At 42.8% G+C, this 23,475-nt stretch overlaps 1 protein-coding gene across 3 annotated transcripts in view; it reads right to left on the bottom strand.

Moving 5' to 3' along the window:
* Positions 1-23,475, bottom strand: part of LOC149306995 (galactosylgalactosylxylosylprotein 3-beta-glucuronosyltransferase 1) — a 76,312-nt gene that overhangs the window by 35,789 nt on the left and 17,048 nt on the right. For 2 of the 3 annotated variants that reach the window (XM_089537539.1, XM_089537537.1), the window contains exon 2: positions 8,305-8,384. The exons of the other annotated variant lie outside the window; for it this stretch is intronic. In XM_089537539.1, coding sequence (XP_089393665.1) covers positions 8,305-8,353 — 49 coding nt within the window. In that variant the 5' untranslated portion in view covers positions 8,354-8,384. The remainder of the gene's footprint in view (positions 1-8,304; positions 8,385-23,475) is intronic. 3 annotated transcript variants of the gene reach the window in all.

Below are 23,475 nucleotides of genomic sequence, written 5' to 3'. Positions count from 1 at the left end.
AAAACATTGCCCTGAGCAAATGAAGGCTCCAGGATTTAAACCCCCCCCCCCCCCCCGCTTACCCCTATTTTAAGCCTTCTAAACCCTGGCCCACAATCCCACACAACAGACAAAACATTTGTGGCATGCTATGCTGATCACAGAGAGCAAGTGTGATGTAGTGGTGTGTTAGACTATGACTCTGTAGACTAGAGTTTGATTCCTTGCTCAGCCATGGAAAACCATTGGGTGACCTTAAGTGAGTCACACATTCTCAGCACCAGAAAACCCCACGATTGCTTCATCTTAAGGTTGCTGTAAATCAGAAATGATTTGAAGGCACACAAGAACAACAACAATAAATGCTGATCATGTGTTCTGAAATGCACTGGCGTTCATGCCATGCAAATTGTCTATAAAGGGGGCAGGTGCACCGATGTCAGAGAGGTGGGTAAAGATCCAGGGAGTTTCCCCCAGAGGGAAGCAAAGTTGATCCAGAGGTTTTATTCTGACAGAGCTAGTAACACAGAGAGAAGGAAGAAGTGGAGAAACTGCCAAAAATAAAAGGTAGCAATAAAGCCTCATGCTCATTAATTACTCTGTAGGCCATTACTGCCTAAAAAACCCATAACTTTAATGGAGGCTATTATAAAGTATAGCAGCAAAATTGGGAAACTAATTACTGTGCAGTTATTAGAGAAAAAGAGAGAGAGGGAGAGAGAGAATAGAATGGGCAGACCTGCCTTGAAAAGGGAACTGAACCAAAGTACATAGTAATAACTTTTCCCTCTGGATTAATTCGAAACATTGGGGGGAGGGGGGGGGGGTTAGTCATAGACCAATACCATTTTCCCTGCACTGCTCATCTCTAAAACATAAATTGCTGCCATTCATTCCTATGGGGAAAAAAATGAAGCTCTCAGTTTTTCATGCCATTGTGGTGAATGTACAGCTACCTTCCCTTGTTTGCGGCAGGTAGGCCAAGCCTAGTCCACCTGCGTGGTTGAATGTGGGGTTCAGAATGGATTTGACCAGCTTCAGATTGCAGTGGGAAGATCACATTTTTGAAACCATATAGAAACCTAGTAGACCACGACATATATATATATAATATCTACAAGGAGGTTCTCATGTTCTCTTAGGTCCTGTCTGCACTGACCAGGGGCAGCCTGGAGTATCCTGGCCCAAACCTCCCCCACTACAAAGGCCCTCTGTTTCAATTCTGGGCCGTTGTCTGAATACACATCCCACTGAGCCTTTTAATGTGTCCACCGCCATGGGTCCCTTCACTTTGAGGATTAGAAAGAGGTGCCCAGTGATGATCTCATGGCTGGATGACTCATTCTAACTTCTGAGAGAGTGACTGGACGCAGCGACAGATAGCAATGTAGCAATAGCAAGTAAATTTCTATACCGCTTACAGTTGAACAAGCACTCCCTAAGCAGTTTACAGTTTGTAAGCCAATTGCCCCCAACAAGCTGGGTACTCATTTTACCAACCTACGAAAAGATGAAAGGCTGAGTGGACCTTGGAGCCCTCCTCTAAGATCAAACTTACAACATTGTGGTTGGAGTACTGGCATGTAACCACTGTGCTACCAGGGCTCCTTTGGAAGCACTAGGTGGCTCAATGGGATGTATTTCAAACAGCCACCCAGCATTGGAATGAAGGACTCCGATCTTCTGGAAAGATCTGGAGAAATTATTAAGTTTAAAAAAATCAGTTTTAAGAGGGGTATACCCTAGTTATAGAGCTGAACAGGTTGAAAATTGTCCATTCTGTTCAAACCAGAACTGAGGTTTGTACCATGCATCAACCATGTGGTTAGATAGTGGTTAGAGTTAGCCGATCTCAGGGTCCTGCTTTGAATCCCCCATTTTCATGGGTCAGCTCCAGAAAAAAGGCAAGGACTATGAGCATATCTCCAGCTGGAGAGTTTTCTGTCAGCCTTGTGTCTGTGTCTTTCCTTCTTTTGTTTTCTCTTAATTTTTTTTAAATGCAGCCTTGTAAGAAAAGAAGTGTGTGCAGCTTGCTGCAATTTGCACATTTTAATTGATTTCAGTTTCCAAATGTCAGTCTTGATTTGGTATAATCTGTGTCCTCCCCCCCCCCCCCATTTTTTAATTATTAAAACAATTGTTTTGCATCCAGTCTCCCTGTGTGGGTGAGAAGGAATAATCCCTTCACGCCACCTTGGTTTGGGAACAGCCTCATTACCTAGGATTTCTGTCTTAATTTCCAAAATAATTTCTGTTTGCATGCGTGTGTTTTTGTGAATATATGTGTGTGTTTCCTTGCAAGGAGACTGTCATTTCATCTTCAGCTTGGGGGGAAGAGAAAGAAAATAAAAGGAAGTAAAATGGGGGAGAGAGGAGAGAAAGAGACATTGACACCACCTGACTGCCCAGTACCTGAACCACCTATTGCAACTGAGGATAAATGCTACAGCAGTGTGTTTGGGAGCTTATTGATGGGTTCCCCCCATTAATGGCAAGGTGCACCCTGAAAGATAAGGCAACAATGAGACAGAGATGGTATCATGTGATAAATATAATCAAAGGCACTATTATCTAACTTTAATGATCTAACCTGAATGACAAGCTGTGAGCAACTGATGGTTAATGCATTATGACATCTGGTGCCTCTGGTGACATCACAAAGGGTCAGTCCTAGCTCTCATGTTGTTGTTGTTGTTGTTGTTGTTATTATTATTATTATTATTATTATTGTTATGTCTTATTTATATAGCACTGTAAATTTACACAGCACTGTACATACAATCTTTTTAATTAGATTTTAAATTTTGCCCAGAAATCTCAGAGCCTGGGATGATTCTGACATGGAGCTCATGAGAAAAGGAGGAGGTATTGCACAAAGGAGTACTGAAAACCTTTTGGCCCAACATCTGAGAAAGTAATTGTACTGCCTATGCCAGTATAAGTCATCAAGAAGATTCCACCTTATGTCACACCCCAGCAGAGGAAAAAGAAAGGAAACAGTTGTTGCCTTTTGGTAAGGTCACTTCTAGGAAGGAAAAACACACACAAAAGACTACAAATCTTGTGCAGGAGCCATGTCAGAAAACAGATATTCAAGGAAAATTGATATTAGTGATGCACCGGGTGTTTTACCTCTGGAGGTTATTTTGTTCTTGGTTAGGTATTATGGGGGGTATGTTCTTGCAGGTTTAGATACTTACTAGGGGAATAACATCAAGTGAAGTCAACAGGACTTACTAGGGACTAGACTGCACTGTTAGCCTCTTTCGTGTTTCTGTTATTTATTTTGCAACTGCAAAAACCCACTGAATATCCTCTAGCCAGGATATTTTTCTCTCTCCTTAGCCTGTCTCACAGGGTTGTTGTCCTGAAGATCAAAGCATAGGGGAAAACTTTAGGACTGCCTAGCCATAACTTTGACTGCATCTGCAGAATCAATGCAGTTTGACACTGCTTTAACTGTCATGGCTCCATGCTATGGAATCATTTGATTTGCATTTTTTTGTGGCACCAGAGCTCTCTCTGACAAAGAAGGCAAAATCTCCTTTGGACTGAGCCATGGTTTGCATTTTTGCCACAACAAAATACAAATCGAACGATTCCATAGGATGGAGCCAAGTGGTGTCAAGCTGCCTTCATTCTGTAGTGCAGATGCAGCCCTCTTAAGAAAAGGGTGAGATGAAACAATTGCAAACATTAAATATTACAGAGATGGGTCCTGAGAGTGTGCTAAGGCCTGAATCCTATTAGTTATCCCAACTAAAGTAGTCCCATGGCATCAGTGAGATCTACATAACAGTTGACTCAATAGCTTCAATAGGTCTACTTTTATTGAGATGACCAATAGGATTCAGGCCTAAAAGATCTGAGCACAAATACGTCGCAAACCAAAATATAGCCTCTACAGGTGGATGGTGGGAGCAGATAAATGGATTCAGGGGCAAGGGAGAAGATGCCATGGTTGCTGCTGTTCCTGCATCAGGGATGGCTGTAAAAGGAAACAGTTGCCAGGTGGCACCTTGACATCTTAAATTAGGGGGTGATTAAAATTTCATAGAAGCCAGGCTGGCTGCCTTCCACCAGGATGACAAGACGAAGGGGCAAAGTGATCAATAGGAGCTACACCCCTCTCCCCTTTATGCCCCCCCTCCCAGTTTGCTCACCCTAATTTTATCTCCCAGATGGCACTGCATTCTGTTCTTGGCTGTCTTCCTGGCACTTTCCTCTTCATCTACCACTCTACTTCGTGGTTTGCCTCTCTGTCAACAAAAGAAGTTCACCAGCCAAAATGTCCTATTTTTCTGCAATAGTCCAGCAGTTAAGCAATTTTAAGCCTGGACTAGAATCCCCAAACTTTCAGAATCTCATCATGGCCTAGCTCTGCCAAGGATTTAATGGCCCACTTTCCCATTTTAGAAATGGATCCTTACAGTACTCTTTACTCTGGACCTCCATTCCTTAAGCATCAGGACTGCATGTCTTATGCTTTCATAAAGTTCCCTTTGGAAGTAGCTGAAGATTGTGGGGGTGTGCATTGCACATTGTTCAGAACATTGCAGATGTGCACCTGCATTTACTTCTGTTTGTGCTGTGTACCATATCCGTGGGTACTGGCAACATGTGACATCCTTATACATGGGGATTTGATTGCATAGTTGATTGTACCATGTTGCCATTTACTAATGAGGTGGCACTGCACAAAAGCTCTTAACTCTATGAGGAATGACTTAGGGAGCTGGGGGATGTTTAGCCTGGAGAAGAGAAGGTTAAGAGGTGATATGATAGCCCTGTTTAAATACTTGAAGGGATGCCATATTGAGGAGGGAGCAAGCTTGTTTTTTGCTGCTCCAGAGACTAGGACCCAGAGCAATGGAGGCAGGCTACAGGAAAAGAGATTCCAGCTCAACATTAGGAGGAACTTCCTGACAGTAAGGGCTGTTCGATAGTGGAACACACTTCCTCAGACATTGCAGTGGAGTCTCCTTCCTTAGAGGTCTTTAAACAGAGGCTGGATGACCATCTGTCAGGGATGCTTTGATTTAGATTTCCTGCATGGCAGAATGGGGTTGGACTGGATGGCCATTGTGGTCTCTTCCAACTCTATGATTCTATGATTCTATGAGTAAAACTACCCTCTGCCTCCTCGATGTCTGTCTCATACACAAACACATGTACATGTACATTCGTGCACGCACGCATACACAGAGTGTGCCATTGGTATCTGCTGGGCATGGTTCCAGGACCACCTCTGGATACCAAAAATTCTTGGATGCTCAAGTCCCATTAAATGCAATGGCATAGTAAAATGGTGTCCCTTATAAATGGCAAAATCAAAGTCAATTTATATATTTTTTTATTATTTTCAATCCATGGATGTTTGAATCCATGGATAAAGCATCTGTGGATATGGAGGCTCAGCTGTATATATGTGTTTGTGTGTTGTGTGCCTTCAAGTCATTTCCAACTTATGGTGACCCTAAGGTAACCCTATCTTGGCAAGTGGTTCACTATTGCCTTCCTCTGAGGCTGAGAGTGTGTGACATGCCCAAAGTCACCCAGTGGATTTAATGGCTGAGCTGGGAATCAAACCCTGGACTCGAGAGTCAAACCACTATGCCCCACTGGCTTTTGTGTGTGTGTATGTCTATGTGTGTGCGCGCATACACATACAATGTGTTTATGTGTGTGTATAAATATATTACATTAAAAAATAAAGAGCACCTCTAATTGTTTGCATGGCTGTCTTCTGAGTACTTACTCGGGGAGAAAAGAATTAAAACAAAAGAAGAAAGTAAGCCAACTTGCAGCTTTACACCCAGGGGACTCTGGCACATTCATGCCAGCTCAGGAATTGAATCTGGCCACATATATAAGGCTCTCAGAGGCCTTAACTTTGTCCCTGGGATGATCCAAGCCTTACTGTGCCACTTCTTCTCTACAGGCACCAACTGCTGTGCATACTGGGAACTTTCCTCCACTGCAACTCTTCCCTCAAATAATTTTTCATAGAAACGTTGTAGTTACCAGCTGTTGTCATGTATTTTTAAGCATAGAGAAGGCTAGGAAAGTAAAACAGCAGTGGAACCGGGTGTGTGTGGATTCCCTTCTCACCCTCTTTTGATCTATTTTAAACATTTATTAATATCTCCACCTAATAAAAAATGTAAAATGTGTTCGCATGAAAACGGGAGGCAAGTGTCGGCAACACAAGATCAGGTGTTGCCTTGGCTTTTGTGAACTGAGCCTTGCAGACGCGACCAGGAAAGAATAAAGTGCTCTCTGTGTGTGATACACAAAGAGAAACAGAAAGACAGACTAAACCCAGTTTGCCTTCATGGGCTTTTACAAATGCCTGGCAAGGGAACACATCCCAGGGCAACTTGGAAAAGTGACTTTTGTGGACTACAGCTCATGCTGGCTGGAGCATCTTGGAGTGGGTTTCCTTCCCATTTCTGAGCTCCAGGTTGCTTTCACAGGTTTGCTCCCTCTCTCCCCAAATCATAGTGACAATAAAGAGGCAATTGTTGATGTTTGTTTCCTGGTGGCAAAACATGAGTTACACTTCAACTCCTTTGTCCCATGCTGAATCCATGCTCAGTTGCTGTTTTTGTGTGCCTTCAAGTCATTTCCAACTTATGGTGACCCTGTCATGGGGTTTTCTTGGCAGGTTTCTTCAGAGGGGATTTGCCATTGCTTTCCCCTGAGGTTGAGTGCATGTAACTTCACAGTCACCCAGTGGGTTTCATGGCCAAGTGTTGGGAATTGGTCTCTAGAGTCATAGGCCAGCACTCAAATCACTGTGCCACACTGGTTTGCAGTGAAGGAAAGCCCAAAACCCAGTTCACCGTACAATCCAACATAATCGCTAATTTAAGGGAAACAACAGAGTTATGTGTCTCTGGGCATCTGCAGAGTGCCTTCGCTATGCCATAGAGTACAGACAATCTGGCCTTCACACAGCAACAATTAGAGAAAAGGCTTGAAGGACTGAAGGGGGAGACTCCCCTGCAGGGTTGACTTGGTCACAGCATTGACTTTGCTAAACCCCACTTTTCGTTTAGTCTAGGAACAGTCCTTGCTTTTCTGTTCTATTGTGTTATTGTAGTTATAAGATGCCGGTGATAACTACAGAAAACCTCCATGAAGAAAATGCCTTGTGGTCCCATTGCTTCACTATAACCTTGGCTGCATCTGCACTGCAGAAATGATACAGTTTGACTCTACTTTAACTGCTATGGCTTAATGCTATGGAATTATCAGATTTGTAGTTTGTTGTGGCACTAGAGCTCTCTGACAGAGAAGGCGAAATATCTCACAAAACTACCAGTTCCAGAATTCCACAGCATTGAGCCAGGGTAGTTAAAGCGTCATCAGACAGCATTATTTCTGCAGTGTAGATACATTGCTTGTGACGCAGACCTACCTGTTGTCGGGGTGAGTGTCACACAGTATTACTCAGAGCAAAGTGGATTTGTGGAAGCACACTGCAAACCATTGCTCAGAAGAGTGGCCATACTGGCTTGGGGATTCTGGGCATGGTAATCCAAAAAAGGTGACTTTCTCTGGATGCTGTCAGGTAGTAGAACCTGGAGGTTTTGGTGGCTGAAGGTCAGAGTGGGCACAAGTGACCCTCCAGATGTTTAGGACTGCAAACTCCCATATTGCCTCACCATTGATTATGTTGACCAAATCTAATGGGAGTAAGTCAAACAATTTTGGACAACCATAGGTCCCCTCTGCTGGCAAAGACTGTTTTCTCCAGCTGTCCCAATTTGGTAGACAGTGCCCCAATTATTCCTCTGTATTGTTGTCTGTCTTCCCTTTTTTTAAAAAAAGGAAAGTAAGGTTGGCTTTTAGAAAGCGTTTGCATGTTTTATAAATTCAAAGCATGTCAGCAGCATTTGCTTCCAATGACACAGTTTAAAGAACCTTTGTTTAAAGACAGAAAAAGAAAAACAACTGGATGAATCTACCTTTTGCAGTCAAAACAGTCGGGGTTAGTAGCCTGATCATCTAAATACGCAGCCATTTGTTGCAAGACAATCATAAATATGAATTTGGGTCATAGTCAAAGGATACCTATAGTTCTTAAAATAACAGAAACAGAAACAATATGGTCCCTAGACACCAGATCGACTCTGATTTTGGAAGCTAAGCAGGGTCAGCCCTGGTTAGTCCTTGGATGGGAGACCTGCAACAAATACTAGGTGCTGTATAGAGGAAGGTACTGACAAAACTACCTCTGGAGTTTCCTTGCCTCAGAAACCCCAATGAAATTCATAGGGTCATCATAAATCAACAGGCAACTTGAAGGCACATACTCACACTTTTCAGCTGCTTTTAAAATGTCCCAGTGTCTTTCTGATCTTCCCATTTTCTCCTTTGTCCTCAGTGTACTTCTATTTCTGCAGTTCACAGTACAAAAATAGTTTGAGCCCAACTGAGTCTTGCCCTTCCCAGTAAGATCAGGCAAAAGCAAACTGCTCCGACTTCTACTAGCTTGTGCATTCTTCCTCATGATAAATTTAGCCACTGTTTTGTTTCTTTTTTGCAACTGGTTTTTATCTGTGAAATGTTGAAGAGTATATTGAGTCGCTCCAAAGCTGACCCTAATCTTCAGTTGAAATTTTCCACTCTTAGAACCTGGAAGACAGATCACTTTGGTGAACTGTTCATTTCCCCATCTAGCTTCGCCTCCTCCTCCTTGTTCATACTACAGTTGCCAGACATCAGACATCAACTTAGTTATTACAACCTGCTTTTTTTTCCCAGCAAAGATTTACTCTGCAAGGCAGCTTAGTATTCAGAAGTTGTGAAAGTGAGTGAAACAGCGCTGGCGTATGCTTTAGCAGTGGTACAGAAATACTGCCATAAGCTATAAACGTTCACGGTTCCTAAATAAATAAATTAAAAAAGAGAGAGAAAATACTTTGGGGCTGTGTTCCCAGAGTGCTGTTAAAGGAGGTAACGCTGTATTGAACTTCTAAAAAGAGAGACACCAGAAATAATAGCTAGAAGCTCCTATTTGTTCCATGATTTGACACTTCCTTTAATATCTTTTAAAAGAAAGGTATCTAAATTTGGCAACGGGAGGGGGCGACAGGCAGACTTCAGGCTTCTGGTATCTGTTATCTGTTTTTTCTCCCCCTGCGATACATTAAGTGGCGCAAAAGAAATAAAGGCATTGGAACACAGTCATTTGTTTTCAGTAGAGAATGGAATGAAGGCTGCAGCCCTTCCGCACACCAACATCCATGTCTGGCATCTTGTTTGTGACATATGCAGGCGTTAAATTCCCTTCTGGAAACAGCTGGATATTTTTGTCTGATGAAGAATGACTACATCAGGGTGACAGAAGTGGAGTTACACAGTGTGATGCCATTGCACATGGTCATGCATCAGGGACGTAGCCGGGGGGGGGGGGGTGTCTTGGAGTCCGGACCCCCCGCCTTCCGTTAGATAAAATGAATGGTGTGTGCTGCAGCGCCGCCGCACCCAAGCCCCATTATAATGGTGGCACTTAGTCTGGACCCCCCTTCCCAAAATCCTGGCTACGTCTCTGCATGCATTGTGCATTGAAAGGTAGGCATATTTGCTAAAGCCCTCCTGAAAGATGGCCATCCAAACAGACCTCCAAAAGAAGAAGAAGATGCTGATGATGATGATGGAGGAGGAGGAGGAGGAGGAGGAGGAGGAGAATCTACAGTCAGACTGCTTTCCATTTATCTTTGGTTGTGCAGTGTGGCCTTTGTCCAATGAAGTGACATTGCACAACGGCTGGGTAACTCTGACAGCTGGGGTTGGGAAGTGGCTTCTTTCCAGGTCAGGCAGGTCTGCTGGCCAGGTGGCAAAGATAGCCCCTTTCCTTTCCCATCCATCCAGATCCGAAAAAAGGCTATTGAAGAGAGGAAGGGGGTATTAAAAATGATCCTCACTGGTTTTACACTGTCTAACTGTGTCAAGTTATGTACTGCCTCCTTGATGTAGGATCTTGGCTAAAGCCTGGGGCCTTTTCACACTGCACAATTATAGTGCTGTGTTGCTGTTGTTGGCCCCAACTCATGGTAACCCTGCAGATCAGACATCCCCAAGCCCCGCTGTGTTCCACTGCTCCGCTTAGGTCTTGCAAATTCCTTCCTGTGACCTCTCTGATTGAGTTTGTCCATCTGGCATGTGGTCTTCCACTCTTTCTACTTCCTTCTACCTTCCCTAGCATTATTGTCTTTCCTAGTGAGTTATGCCTTCTCATGATGTGACCAAAGTACGACAGCCTTGATTCCACTTTTCGCTGCCATGCTTTAAGACACTACTTTAACAATCATGGTGCCATGCTATGGAATGCTGGGATTTGTAGTTTGTTGTGGCACTAGAGCTCTCTGACAGAGATGGCTAAATATCTCAAAGAATGAAAAATCCCAGAATTCCACAGCACTGAGCTATGGCAGTTAAACCGGTGTCAGACTGTATTAATTCTGCAATGTGGGTGCGGCCCTAGATGGTAACTGCTGCAACTGATTACATTTAAAAGCAACTTTCTAAACCCTTTGAGCCTAAATTGCATTGCAGAATAGAGTGAAGCTATCCCTTCTTACAGGGCAATTGTAATGTAGCTTAGTTATGTCCTTGTTACTGCAACAAGGATTAAATTATAAACAATCTGACATTGCTATAGTCACTTCCGAACTCTGCTTAGGTTGCAATTCACCACTCGCTGACCCAGGTATGGGTTCCTTTGCACACTTACCCAGGCTCCTCAGGTAGCAATCAAATAAATAAATAAAGACCACTGTACACAATGGAAACTTAACTTCCGAGAAAACATGTATAGGGTTGCCCTGTTAATCTGGAAGATCTAGTCCATTGGGATAATTTCCATTTTTGGAGTAAATAGTTTTTTTAAAAAAATCCATCCAAATACAAAGCTCCGAATGTTACCACTTGAAAATCGGTCTCTCATTCTCTTAAGATTTAGCTAGTGTTGAACAACTCGCTGTTAAATGGCATTCGCTGGATGTTCGCCCTCAATTTTCACAAGTATTAATATCAATAGCCAGGTATTTGGTAGCACAGAGGAGCTATAGTAGTTAATTGTGTTCTAGTATAATGAATGATGAAGAGTAAATTGCCCATTCATAAAGCAAACATAATCCAGTTGGGAACTGAGCATGATAATATACCGGCAGCAAAATTTGCATCTTTAAATTCACTGACACTGTCAAACTGAAAGAGCGCTTGAGTCATTGGGGACTTTCTGGGATATGACTTGGAGCAGCTTCTAAGGTAGGGCTGCCATCAATTCCTCCCTTTAATGTTCTGACAAAACCCCAGAGCAGATTCACCCCCCACTTCTGACATAGGAGCTGCCAGTCACAACTGGCAGATGTAAGGCAGATAATGCTTCCTTGAAAATGTTAGATTATGCATTCCTGTGACTTGGAAGTTAATGGATGGTCAGCATGGCTGGATCCCGTCTTTTTATTACTGTGATAAAAAGGTTTATACTTCAGGATTAGAGAGGCAATTACTCACCAGCCTCAACAATTGGTAGATCTTCCTATTCTACACCTGTGCAACACAAACTCTGCCCATCTTCCTTGTGGCAAACCCAGTTAAATACTGAGGTGGGAATAGCATGTGGCCAGCTAACATCACTGTATGTCAGGGACAGGGAAAGTGGGACTCACTCTGCAATTAAACTGCAACTCCCATCAGCCCTAGTGAGCATGACCAACTCTGAAGAATGCTGGGAGCTGCAATCCAGCAAAGTCTGGAGGGCCTAATTTTGCCCATCATGGAGCTATGTTCCTAATTTGGGATATGAATCATGTGGCCTTTTTGACATTCTCAGAATTCATCTTTTCCATCCTTTCATCATAGGTCAGTAAAATGAGTACCCAGCTTGTCGGGGACAATTGGATAACACATTGTAATACGCTTAGAGAGTGCTTAGTTCACTATGAAGCAGTACAGAAATGTAAAGTACTATTGCATCTCCTGGAATTCTTCAGCATTGGCTATGGTGGCTAAGGATACTGGGAGTTTCAATCCAATAACTCCAGGAGGGTTACTGGATTCCATTCCAGGCTTTGCCTATAATATAGCCTGTGTCCTTCCCCTATTTCCCCCCCTCAATATGTCTTCATTTTTATTTGTAATGTTCCCCTTGCTCTGTCTGTTCCCACATGAGAATTAATCTCTGCTCTGAGTCAAAGACACACAATAACAATAACAACAACTGCTGTTCCTTTGAACATTCATGAAATTTCCATGGAATTTTCCTTTAATTCCCAGATTTCTAGCATTGCAGAGAGGGAGACCATTCACATCTACAACTCTTCCGTTGCCAGTATTCATGCTCTCTTGGTCACTTTGCCTGCATCTTTTCTTTGGATGCCTAAATGCTCATCTCATGTTTTAAGTTTCTGCAATGCTAGAAATTTGAAAACGGAAGGGAAATTGCAGGGGAGGGGAGTAGAATTCTTATTTTGGGGGGACGGCAATGTCCTCAGCAGTCCTGTGTAGCTACACCTCTGGTTCCACTTGAATAAGAGATTGTGATGAGGAGTGAAAGGAGACACTTGTTCAGCCATGGGAAGGGTCTTCCTTCCCTCTCTCTGCACACCAGGATTGTGTGCTAGCTTATTCGGCATAATTACAAGGGGAGAAACAGAGAGGGGTGACCTCTTTCAAAAGTCACTAATGGGGCCAAGGGAGTATCTATCGATTCTTCCCCGCCATGGCAGGAAGGGGAAGAGAGGAAGAAAGGAAACTGCTCGACATGAATTTATCGGTTTTCACCACAATCAATCGCAGCGTGATCATCTTCTAGTCCATTACTGCAGACCCCTTTCTGACTTGCTCACTGCCGCCAACTGTAGTGATGCCTGACCTGCAGCTCAAGAGATGCAGGAGATGTGTTTTTCTTGAAACAATTTCTATCAGTGGAGAAGATGACAGGTTTTTTTCCGGATTGCCCAGAAAGGGAGGAGGGAAGCTCAGCTTTTGGCCAATCCTTCCTTTCCCCCCCTCCTTTTCCTTTTCCTTCTTCTTGCCCCATCTTTGAAATACTCAAGCTGCAATTTTCACATAGGTAAGGAATTGGAGAATGACTGGTGTGCCGAAATCTGTTGGAAGGGACCATAAGGCCCATCTATTCTAACCCTTGTCTATGTAGGCATATACAACTAGAGATGGAGATGGAGAGACCACTACCCTCCCAGGTAGTTCCTTCCTCTGTTGAAATCTCTTACAGTCAAGACATTTTACCTAATGTTTCAGTGGAATCTCTTTTCTTGTAATTTGAAACCACTGGTTCATGTTTTAGTCTCTGGAGCAGCAGAAAACAAGGTGGCTCCATCTTCTACATGACATCCTTTCAGATATTTAAAGATAGCTATCATGTCACCTCTCAGTCTTCTCTTCTCCAGGCTAAACATACCCAGCTCCCTTAATCATTCCTTAAGCATCATAAGAAGAGGAGGAAATGTATCACCACTGCCGAAACAAGACACAGATTCACTTAACATTCACATATGTTGATTTAGTAATAATAATATTTCTTCAGAGTGGGTTTGCCATTACCATCCTCTGAGGATGAGAGTGTGCAACTTGCCCAAAATCACTCAATAGGTTTTATAGCTAAGCAGGTATCAAACCCTGATCTCCAGAGTTATAGCCCAACACTCAAACCACTACACCATAGTGACCTTTCTGATAGAGGACTGTCCGTCATAAAAATGGACAAGTGGATATCCTAGTTGGATCATAAACTGAGGCAATGCTCCACTTCCTCTCTCAAATATTTTCTTCCAGAGTACTTTGCTCTACAAGATACACAGCATTCAATGGAGATAGAACGACTCACTGTTGTGGGAAGAGAGCAATGGTGGCTGGTGGTTCCTATGTCTGTGGAGCAGTGCATCCACTACCAGGTTTCAATCTGAACTTTAAGAGAACTCTCCAAGTTAATGAACCTGTTTTATGGGCAGTGTTCTGCACCTCAGATAGTTCCTTTAAAATTCGAACTGAAACCCAAACTATTATATGCATGCACTGTAGATACACTCCTCATGTATCAGTGATTGAAAAACACTTTGTACAGATGAGCGCTAACTCTCTGCTTTGAAATGGGGAAAGTTATGTGCACTTACACTAATTTTACTTAATAATACATGCACAATGTCTGAGAATAATTTGGACTAGTGTTGCTAAAACTTCATACCTAATTTTGCAACATACATATCCTGACTGTCAATTTACAGGAAAGCAGGAGTACCCATAGAAATGAAGCAGCAGGTTCAGGGTGTTGTGGCACAGCTTGGAAAAGTATACTTTTTGGAGGAACAGGACTACAACTCCTGGAAACCCCAGAATGCAAAGGAGGATTGTAAAAGTATCTTTTCCAAGGTTTAATTGGGACTAGGCTGACTTCTGATTCAATTTGATGAAGACATTCTGGTCATTTATTTTTAAAATATCCCTAAGGTACAAGACCCTTTCAAGAGCCAGTATGGTGTAAAGTGGTTTGAGCATTGCACTATGACTTGGAAGACTAGGGTGTGAATAATGGCTTGGCCAGGAAAACCCACTTGGATAAAGTCACACTCTCTCACCCTCAGAGGAGTGCAACAGCAAACCCCCTCTGAACAAGTCTTGCCAAGAAAACCCTGTGATAGATTTGCCTTAGGGTCGCCATGTCAGAAATGACTTGAAGGCACTGAGCAATAACAACAACAAGGCACCATGCAAGATGCAGTGAGAGAATTACAAAGGTGTTAAACACAGAGTTCATCCAGCAATGCAGCTGGCAGATACCATTGGAACAGATATATCTCCTGCCGGTCACATAGGACATATGCTAACAAGATGAGACCTTGCAGCAAGCTCGAAATGACAACAGGGGATTGGTGGTTTTCTTTCTCTGTGCTCTGTATGGTCTGCTGTAAGAATACTGTAATCATGCAGCAATTATGGCACATCTCAAATCAACCCAGCAAATTATATTGCTGTTATTACAGCTGTCGCTCCTATTCTGGCAATGGAGGGAGACAGGTTACATCTGCAGGGAAGAGACTTTGTGGAGGCTGCCCATAGCCTAGTGCCCAGGCTCAACATCCCTCACCATTGAATGTGTTCTCAGGGGCTCATGGGAGCTGCAGTGCAAAACATCTAGACTGCACTAGGCCAGGGAAAGGCTGCCTGAGAACATATACTGGGTTGAGGATCCCACCTGATCTTGAAAGCTAAGCAGGGCCAGCTCTGGTTAGTACTTGGATAAGACCACCAATGAATACTCAAAGAATCTTGAGTCGGAAGGAACCATAAGGGGCATCTGTAGGCTATATTAAGGGAGAGGAACTGGCAAAACCACCCCTGAGTATTCCTTGCCTAAGAAAATCCTATGATTTCTTAACCCCACCTGTGTCTGGTTGAACTCCCCCCATCCATGGATCTTGCCTGATGATGATTGAAGGAATAGTTGAATATATAAATATAAAGACATGAATAGTTCAACAGACAGACTGAGTACCTACGACTTCACTGATTTGCCTGATTATGGTGCGAAAAGAAAATCCCTGCTTGTTCTCCTCCTCCCACTAAAAAAATAAAAACCCTATGGGGGTTCTTTCCAGAAACCTATTGCTGCATTCGAAACACTGATCAGGAGTTGCAACAATGCCATTTCCATTCCCAGAATGAAAATAACGAGGGCTGGCTGTAACTTTAGCAACAACTCATGAATGGACCCCTTCGTGGAATTTTTTGGTCTAATAGGCAGACGATGTTGTCTGAAAATAACCATGCCAGGGTAAGAGCCTTTTGGTCTTGACTGCACAAACAGGCTAAGATGAACATTGGGAGCACATTTTGAAACGAGACACTATTCTTTTCCATTAGTTGAGAAAGCAGGTTCCAGCCATTAAGGAAGTTGAATATTGAGAGCAACGTGGAAGTTTTTGCTCCACAGGAATACCTGAGGTATTAAAACTAACCCCAAGTTTATTAGGGCAGCCTTCATCTGGCCATGGAATGCAACTCCTATTATCTAGGGATAATAGGAGTTGCATTCCAGCAAATCTGGAGCAGGTCAGGTTGAGAGAGACTTCTTTAGGCCAGCGGTCCCTAATCTTAGCTCCCACAAATCTTGTTATACCTCAATTCCTCATCAGGGCTAATGATGAAGAATTCAAGAAATGGTAGTCCAACACTAAACATTGGCAAGAACTTCCTGGAGGCAAAAACTTTTCGACAGTGGAACCGAAGGTGGTGAGATCTCTTTTTGCTAGAATTATTTAGATAGAGCTTCAATGGCCAACCTGTCAGGGATGCTTTAGCAGTGGCACCGGCCGGGGGTTAGACGGGGTGGCCCTTATAATCCTTTCCAACTCTTCATGCATAGTTTGGGATCCACTTGCCTTTCAACTTGAATATATGTGACTTGTGATTTTATGTTCTATTTTATATATAGATGTTTGAATTTTATAACAATGTTAAAGGGTTTATCTGTGAGCCGTCTTGAGTCTCTCCGGGGAGAAAGGTGGGCTATAAATGAAATTAATTAATTAATAAATAAATAAGGTTGTTGGAGTGAAAACTGGAGACACATCCATAGAATTTCAGTTGGTCTTGCTACTTACCAGGCTGCATGACAAGCAACACTGGTTGAAATCCTCTATTCTATACATCCATTAAAGATATAGGAGTCCTCTCCAGTTTTCAATCTCGCAACCCTAACCACTGGTTATGGGAAAGCTCTCAGGATTTTCTCTGTATCTCCATCTGATACCAACAGACTAAATTCTGCAGATTTCATTAGTCAACCTGTTCTATCTCTCTCTCTGTCTTTTTCTTTCTCCTATTCCATCCCTCCTTCCTTCTCGCTCTGTATGTATGTTTGGGTGTGTGTGCTCCTGTCCTCTTATCACCCAACCTAGATGAGGGTGGTTGGGGTCCTGAAACCATTCCAAAAATAAGACCCCTGTTGTGCATATATGTGAGCTATTCTAGGTGTGATGGCCTAAAAGTTAAACAAGTCAATGAATAATTAATTAATTAAATAAAGTACAATCAATAGGGACACAAACATCTTCTTGTGTGAACTTGGGTGAACCTTCAGCTTCAGTGGGAGCAGCAGCCGAATTCCATCCATTTTTTCTAACTTAATTACTCAATAGGGATTTTTAAATGAAAACAGAAACAGCAGGAGATTTAGGATGTGACTGGAGAAGAAAAGGAAGCTAGCTACATTTCTTTTCCCTTTTTAGCACTTCGCCCCGATCTAAAGAGTAGGCTGGAGGCTGAATTATTGATAACCCAACCCTGCTTATCGCCACTAGGCTTTATATCAGCAGTTCAGGGACCCTTTCACTCTGCAACAATTAGAGCTCTGTGATTCCACTTTCATTGCCATGGCAGCATCCTGTGGAATCCTGGGGTTTGTAGTTTGCTGAGGGACTGGAACTCCTTAATCTGCAGATCCCAGGATTTCATAGTATGGAATCATGGCAATTAAAATGTGCTATAACTGAGTAATGTGAAGACCCCAGGTTAGGCTATAAAGCACCAACAGGCACCATGAATTGGAGGTCGCATGACTTTGGGCACATCACACTCTCTCAGCCTCAGAGGATAGCAATGGAAACCCCTCTCTGAAGAAACTTGCCAGGAAAACCCTATGATAGAGCCACCTTAGGGCCGCCATAGGTCAGAAATGATTTGGAAGAACATAACATCAACCATCAGTATCATACTATGGTCCCCCATCTAGCCAGATAAATGCAGTTATGTAGGTCACAGTTGCTTTTTTAAGGTGAGTGCCACTGTACTAAATGTCAGCTGACTCTGAAGATGACTGGTTGATTTCACAAGCAATGGAGACGTATTAGGGCCTTGTAACACTTTTCTAGCTGAGCCAATTCCTTGGCACCAGCTATCAGAGCAGATTCTCTCTCCTCGTCTTGACGGGTGTCTGATTCCCAACTTATTCATGATCTCATCTTCTGCCTCTAGCCCTTTGCTTATCTTTGCCTAATTCACTGTTTGCCTTCAGCGATCATGTCTTCTGCCTCTGACCTATTTAACCATTAACTGCTCCAAATATGGAAAGGTTGCATTTTTCTTTGCACAACTCCCAGAGTCTCCATGCCATCATGACCATTGACTATGCAGACTAGGTGGTGGTAGAGACAGTGGTACTGGAAGTGTGTAGACCAGAACTGTAACCATCCTGAGTTGTCCACCTACTTCTAAGTCACACTCAAAGTGTGCTGCAGCTGATTGCAAAACTACTATATGTACTTGACTATACGTCAACCTCATGTATAAGTCAAGGGCAGGTTTTGGGGCCAAAATTATGGATTTTGATATGACCCGTAGATAAGCTGAGGGTAAAACTTATGGGCATGTAACAAAGGATAAAGCAAAGGAAAATGATGCCAAAGAATGTACAAAACGCCAGCAGACATAATTGTTTGTGCTTACCCTAAAGGCTGGATAGATGAAGAGGGATCTATAGTAAATGGTGGCTGTGAGAAGTGTAGTGGAGACAACCAGACACAGGTAGGGCTAAGAAAATGCTCCCATGACAAAAAGGATGAAAAGGCAAAGCAAAGCAAAGCAAAGCAAAGCAAATGGTGACTGTGTTAGCAGTGATTTAATGTGACAACTTTGCCTGATTTTGACCCAGAAAAGCTATACACAAATGTCTTATTCAGATACTTCAGAGTTTAGTTCCTCCCACTGCTCCTTTTGAGGGGAAGTGCCAAAGAGCTGCCATGGCCACCATTTTCCCACCCAAACATTCAAAAAGATAAGAAGTGGTGGGAAAAGCAGAGGGAGATCAGTGCTTCTTGTAGGTGCACCCAGGATGGACTAAACTCTTGCCTTTTGCCATTCTACTCAGAGAAGGGGATGGCTCTTTTTTTGATCAGACATAAAGTACTTTAGTTACACTGACTTGTGGATAACTCAGGTTTTTGGGTCAATTTTTTGACTAACATTTCTAGACTTATACATAAGTATATACAGTACGCTTTGTGCCGGACTCTGGCAAAGAAACAATATCAATAGCGTGCACAGTTGATAAGAGTTTGAGCTAAAATTGTCAAAGAGGAAGAAAATTACCTCTTTGAGCAACAACTCTCAGAATCCCCCGGTGGCTATGTTTTCTAAGAGTTGTAGTCCAAAATAATTTTCCCCAAGCTTTGAATCTGGAAGGTGTTCTCAACTTTCTCATAAAGCAAAATCTTGAAGACAGCGGAGCGGTGTTGATTTAAAGGGCACATCTGAAGGATCTGGAAGGGAGCAAAAATAAGTCCCCCACTGGGAACGGTGAGGTTATTGTGTGTGTTTGTGTGTGATGGAGGGGTTCTGTCTTTTATTTCTGAAGCCTGCCTTGCCGAATATTTTGTGAACCTCCATGGGAAAAGGGATGATTCAGCCTGTACCATAAGTTATTAACTGCAGCAGACAGTGTCTCTTCCTATTAGAGAGCCGTCGTGCAAGTGAACTGGGAGAGACAAGAAGGGGACTGATGGTCGGCATGTGAGCTGAAAGCGCCGGGTGAAGCTGAGATGAAAAATAAATTTGGCAGCATTATTAAAAGATAAATTGGTGGGGGAAGTCAGGCTGAAGGCTTTTGGATGTTGTAACAAATCCACGACCACCTAGGGCTCCGAGGCTGTCAATGCACAGCATCAGAGAGGATGAGGGAGCGGTAGGGCAAGAAAGAGAAGTGCAAAAAATACACCAGCCCTGACTTAGGTGAGAAACCAGAGAGTTTGCACTAATGAATGTGTATACATCAGAAGTAGTTCTATATGGAGTAAGGAAAATGATCTATTAAGCACTGGACTGTCTACCGGCTAGCAATATCTTCCCCAGTGTTTGGAAAAATTACTTCTTTTGGACAGCAACTTCTATAATCTCCCAGCCAGCATGGCTATTGGTTGGCTGTGAAATTCTTGGCTGTGTTAGCTGGGAAATTCTGTGCATTGCAGTCTAAGATCTAGCTTTTCTTAAACACCGGGTCTTCCCAAGGTTACAGACCAAAGATTTTTGTTTGGCACTATTGCCAAAGACCCTTCTACTGGATTCTTCTACTGGCTCATAGTTTCCATTTCAGAATCATAGAACCACAGAATGATAGAGCTGAAAATTATTCCAGAGCTCATCTAGGCTGCACCTGCACTGCAGAAATAATCCACTTCGACACCACTTTTACTGCCAATTCTGGGATTTGTAGTTTGTTGGGGCACCAGGGCTCTCTGACAGAGAAAGCTAAATATATTGCAAAACTACAAATCCCAGAATTCTATAACATTGAGCCATAGCAGTTATAGTGGCATCAAACTGCATTATTTCTGCAGTGCAGATGCAGCCCTAGTCCACCTCCCTCTGTGTCAGTGGAGCTTATCAGTGGCTTCCATTCTAATTTAACATTCTCCCATCATTTACCTTTTAACATATACATCAATTTATCTATTTTCATATAGTTGTATAATTTCAATAACCATTCCTTTACGTTTGGTTGAAGTTTTTATAGGATCTATCTAATGTTGCACAGAGAACTAGCATGGTGTACTTATTTGAGCATTGAACTATGACTCTGGAGACCATGATTCACATCCTGGCTTAGCCATGTAAACCTACTGAGTGACCTTAAGGAAGCCACACTCTTTTAGCCTCTGAAGATGGCAATGGCAAAAGAAGCTTGCCAAGAAAACTTGTAAGAGGTTCACCTTAGGGTTGCTATAAGTTGGAAACAACTTGAAAGCACACAACAGCAACAAGAACAACAAAGTGTTATATAGCCCAGAAGCAAAGAAAATCAAACTGCACAGATGTGGGCAATCTCATCGCAATAGCTATGAGGATTGTACAAACAGGTTAGTAACTGAAAAAACAATTCATGACCCTAGTCTGTTCCTAGCCTTCATATCTTTTTCCACTTTCAGATGGCGAAGCAAATGCAAAAAGTATCCAGAAAGGTCATTAAAACAAGGTAGCTCTTTCATGCCAATGGCCAGCTGGCAATGACCATGATGCTAACAAGGACTCCAAAACCCATCTGCCTGGTGGTAGAGCCAGATCAGTATACTCTGTTAAGCATCAACATATTTATAGGGGGTTTTGGCTACAAGGTGAAAACAGGGATGCACAAGAAAGAGGGCAGACTTGTGTTAGCCCACAATCTGAGCACTCCCAAAATCTCAAACATTTTGCAAATGCACTGTTCTGATATTTGCAGGAGACCTGTGACATTCATAATGTGCCCATCTGCACTACATTTTCCCAAGACGTTCTTTGTGGAATCCAGTAGCAGTGGAACCATTGCCAGGTTTTCCAAGAACATGACAGTATTTTTTTCTCAACCCAGTATGGAACTAAGATGAATACATCCAGCATCTCCAATGGAAGTGACATCAATGTCAATGATGCAGGTGGCTTGAAACAAAACTTGGGATAGTTACTTTTTGGGGACTACAACTCCCAGAATGCCCAAATCAGCTTGGGCAATAGAACTTGGGAAGGGAAGTAAGATACCCTCTGAACTGGGACTTTAGGCAGAGCGCATAGAATGCAGTTCAACAGCAGGAAGCAACACCAGATGCACTGAAAGAATATGTGCATGCCTGCCTCAAATCTCTTTCAATCCTGATTCAGATCTATTCTTCCATTGAAGGGTGAAGGCCAATAAAAATGTATAGTGTAGTGATGTCATGATAGCTTTTCCAGCTACTGTGATGCAGGCTCAGCTTCTTCATGTTTATGACAGATGCACACAGCGGTAAATGAAATACTGGTTCAGCTGTCAATCTCCCTCCCTTTCCCATGCTTCAAAAGGGCTTCTTGGCTTTTGCATTGCTGTGAAGCAGTGGTTTAGAGAAGGAACCTATTGTGCAGTACTTGGTGTGAAGATGCAATGCAGTTTCCACTCTCAGGAGGCTAGGATGGGCCCCTCTCTGCTCTATTTTTTCTGGCAGATCTTTTACTGTCAAATGTGAACCTCTTTTGGGGATAGATCCTGCAAATTGAATTTTGAAGGAGCTGAAAAATTGATTGGATGGAGTTGAGCATCTTGATTTTAAGCAGAGCTGTCTAAGGTCTTGAGCCCACTATGGTTCAGCACATGGGCCAGCTCCTTCGAAACTATTCCACCTTTTCTTCTTTGAGGTCGACAGTGAAAACCTGACACATTTTTTCCCCTCCTTGGTCAATTGAGAGCATTTTCCCCTGCTTAGTTTCTGCTCTTGTTGGTTGGTTTTACTGCTGCGTTATTGTGAGAGATGAGAATTAATAAGCCCTGCAAACCTTTCTCTTATCATCTGGTTAATGTGCCTGAATAACAGCCATGGTGGCATGCATTGTCAGCTTCCTCACATGCCCCACAAACTCTTGTGTCTTTCCTGTGCTAGTTCTTTTTTTTTGGCCACAGCTCCTCATATTATCATATATTGTGGAGGAGGATGAAGGGGAGTCATGCACAATCTCAAGGCATGCAGAAACTGACACCTGTCCATGGGAGAACCATTAACAAAACAGGATCAAGGCACTGTGAGGGAAGTAGAAACCTACTATTTTTCAAGGGATAGTTTGTTTTTTTAAATCTTTAGTAGTTTGAAATGAATAGACCTAATTCACACTTCAGAACTTAATCCGTGGATCAAGGACACTTTTGCACTGCACAGTTATAATGTTATGCTTTAATTGCAATGATTTCATCCCATGGAATCCAGACTATGGAACAGTTCCAAATGAGTAAATGTAGGTAACGGTTTGATATTCACGACTGCTACTTAACCATGATTTTGAAACTATTGCCATGATCATAACTCCTCCCCTGCAACCTACTTTACTAGGCATCAGCTGCATGGGGAAAAATGTGTCCATTCGGTGAATGACTACAGCACAGTTGAATGGTATTTTTTGTCACACTTGGGTGGGTAGGGGTTCAGGTCAGAAGATAATACTTAGTTAGGTGTATACTAATGCATAAGTCTAAACCCATCATAGTATAGTGGTCTGAGCACTGGACTATGACTCTGGAGAGCAGGGTTCAAATCCTGGAGGATATCCCTTATTATAAGAGATGTCCCCTATCTGAGGCTGGAAAGTGTTTCCTTTTATACAGACTGTACAAGATGCTAAACATGTCTCTGTTTGAAGGAGTGGCCCCTTCATAAAGACAGAAATGGCAACAATGTGTAATTTATTAATGCAGACAATATATCTGGAATTCAGTATGGGACTTAGATCTATGTAACTGGACTTAAATCTGCAGGAAATAGAATCGAACAGTTTCATAATATCTGTATTCATCAAGGGATTGCTCTGACGTTCCTACATACAGGAGCCAGTAAAGTGGCCATTGTTCGTTGTGTGCTGTTGTGCACTCTGGATGTGCTTTGGGACACCACCTAGGGTATGCCAATGTCCACTGATAGTGCCCCATGGGCATCAGGAGACTCTTGCCAGTGCCCTGATATGCATTTTCAC

The sequence above is a fragment of the Sceloporus occidentalis genome, unplaced genomic scaffold (genome assembly GCF_023333645.1).
Source record: "Sceloporus occidentalis isolate IW3139 unplaced genomic scaffold, rSceOcc1.0.p SCAF_9, whole genome shotgun sequence".
NCBI lineage: Eukaryota > Metazoa > Chordata > Lepidosauria > Squamata > Phrynosomatidae > Sceloporus > Sceloporus occidentalis.
Note: the sequence above shows the minus strand (reverse complement) of the source record. Positions and strands in the feature narration are given on the sequence as shown.